General features: G+C 52.7%; 1 protein-coding gene across 1 annotated transcript in view; it reads left to right on the forward strand.

The window, feature by feature from the left end:
• Nucleotides 1-2,135, forward strand: part of sox12 (SRY-box transcription factor 12) — a 3,470-nt gene extending 1,335 nt beyond the window's left edge. The window contains exon 2 of the mRNA XM_063216503.1: nt 1-2,135. This exon is cut by the window's left edge and continues 490 nt beyond it. Within this exon, the coding sequence (XP_063072573.1) occupies nt 1-1,095 (1,095 nt within the window). The 3' untranslated portion in view covers nt 1,096-2,135.
• The last annotated feature ends 365 nt before the right edge of the window (nt 2,136-2,500 follow it).

Here is a 2,500-nt window from a genome sequence, read left to right on the forward strand (position 1 = left end):
GACTACGAGAAGATCCCCTTCATCAAGGAGGCCGAGAGGCTGCGGCTGAAGCACATGGCCGACTATCCGGACTATAAATACCGGCCCCGGAAGAAGAGCAAGAGCAGCTCCTCGTCGTCGTCGCCGGCCAAGGCTGGGGGGGAGAAGGGCCCCGGCCACGGCAAGGGCTCCGGCTCCAAGGGCTCCCATCGCTCCAACTCCTTCACCAGCAGCAAAGGGCTCAAGAGCAAAGCCTCCTCCTCATCCTCTTCCTCTTCCTCCTCTTCTTCCTCCTCCTCCTCCTCCAGCTCGAGACACAGAGTGAACTTCAACAGCAATAAGTTCAAGAGCTACAGCGAGAGTGCCAGCGATGACGACGCAGTGGATGTAAAGGTGAGCAGTTCGACGGAGCTCTCGCCAGGTCGGCATGGGCTGCTGGCGAGGACCGGCCTGGGCATGGGCATACCTCACTCCTACCAACATCACCAACAGCAGCAGCATCAGCAGCACCACCATCATGCTCAGCATCAGCAGCAGACGGCAGGGATCCCCAGACGGGAGCATCCGTCTACCACCACCTCCCAGCTCCGGCTCACCCTGCCCCACCTCTCCTCCTTCTCCCCGGGGGGAGGAAGCCCCAGCCTGTCCCCAGACAGCAGTGCATCTCCCCAGGCAGGGTTGAGCAGCCCCTCCTGCTCCTCCTCCTCCTCCTCCAGGGACCAGGATGCGCATGGTGGAGGGGAGTCTTCACACCCGGGTAGATCCTCCTCCCCCACCTCCACCAGCTCGTCCCCCTTCGTGTCGTCATCGTCGCCCTCCTCCTCCTCCACCTCTGCCTCCTCCGATGAGGAGCTGGACGAGGAGATCCTCCAGCACATCATCTCTAGCAGCAGTGGCGGTGGCGGCGGCGGCTTTGACACCAGTGGCGGTGGTGGCGGCGGGGGTGTGCCCATGGACTACTGCTCCTCCTCCCTGGACAGGGACTTTGAGGCGGCGTTCCACACCAGCTCAGGGTCCCACTTCGACTTCCCCGATTACTGCACGCCCGAGGTCAACGAGATGATCTCCGGCGACCTGCTCGTGCCCAGCATTTCGGATCTGGTGTTCACCTACTGATTTGGGGATGGGAGGCGTGAGAGGTGTTGCTTTTAAGGCCAACGTAACTTACGTGACTCAGTGTTTTCTTTTATTGTTTTTTTTTAAGAAAATGATTTTCGTTGGTTTGTTTTTTTCTTGGTTTGTTTTGCTCTGGCTGCCTGATCAGACCTGCCTAACGGTACTAATCGAACATCCTCATGGTCTTGGACCATTTTTTTTTTTAGAAAAAACTCTTCTAGACATGGACTGTTCCTTTAGCCGTTGTTGTTAATTCTCGATGAATTCCGTAAGTGCTATTGCTTTTTTAATTTCCCCAGCATGTCTCATCTTGTGAGCTCTAGACGGAGGGGACAGCACAGGGCTTGTTTTGACTTTGAGAAGCCTTTTTTACTGGAGTTGAAATGCTCAGACAGTCTCAACAGGTCCCCAGAAACCTCAACACACCTACACACACGCCCACACACACACGTTGATACACAAATACACATGCGCACTCACACGAAATGAGGACTCTGTACCGACTGAAGTAATGTCAGGTGAAGGGAAGGTCTGTGCTGTCCAACTTCTCATTCTGAGTGGGATGGACAGGTAGTCAATAGTGTTCTTCTGAAAGCAGTCTAAAGTTCAAGGCTGTGAAGAAAGCAAAAGCGCTAAGAAGGTTCTTTAGGGTTGATGTCAGGGTGTAAAATATTTGAATCTGTATTTATGTACAAAAAAAACGTCAAAGGACTGTGAAAAATAACTGGACTACCATGACAGTGTTATTGCTCTTAACCTACCTAAGGAAGTAGGCAAGAGTGGAGGAAAAAAACCTCTGAAAGGGTCCCTCTTTTTTTCAAGAAAAGAAAATGCACAAAGTATTTGCATCATGCATACAGTATATTTGATATAAGTTTGCCTCTCGCCAGTGTGGTCCCGACTGTGACCTACAGTAGGGAATGAAAGCAAAGTAGTGTCACAAGGGAAAGTGGCTGTTTGGCTGAGATCATTAGGAAATGCAGCAATCATCACGCTCATGTTGTACGCCTGTAGTGCGGAGAGAGGAGCTGATAGTCAAGGGAAAGGGGAGCGGCAGTAGGAAAGGGAAGGGGGGGAGCGGAGGAGAGCGGAGAGGAGATGGGGATGGGGATGGGGATGGGGATGGGGATGGGGATGGGGATGGGGATGGGGATGTGGGGGACGAACACACTGCAGACAAGTGCCAGGGTCCCGGCACATAATTTATATCGTTCTCTTTAATTAGGTAACAGCACTTTCATCACCTCCATAATGCCGCAGAACTTAAGACGCACGCTTGATTTAGAGGCTGCCCCAACACTTGCCTTGCATGTGAGCCTGCGCATGTTCGTGTGTCAGTTTGTATGTACTGTATGTGCCTGTGTGTAATGTATGTGTGTGTGTTTAGGTGTGTGTGTGTGTATGT

This window comes from Engraulis encrasicolus, chromosome 14 (assembly GCF_034702125.1).
Source record: "Engraulis encrasicolus isolate BLACKSEA-1 chromosome 14, IST_EnEncr_1.0, whole genome shotgun sequence".
Taxonomy (NCBI): domain Eukaryota; kingdom Metazoa; phylum Chordata; class Actinopteri; order Clupeiformes; family Engraulidae; genus Engraulis; species Engraulis encrasicolus.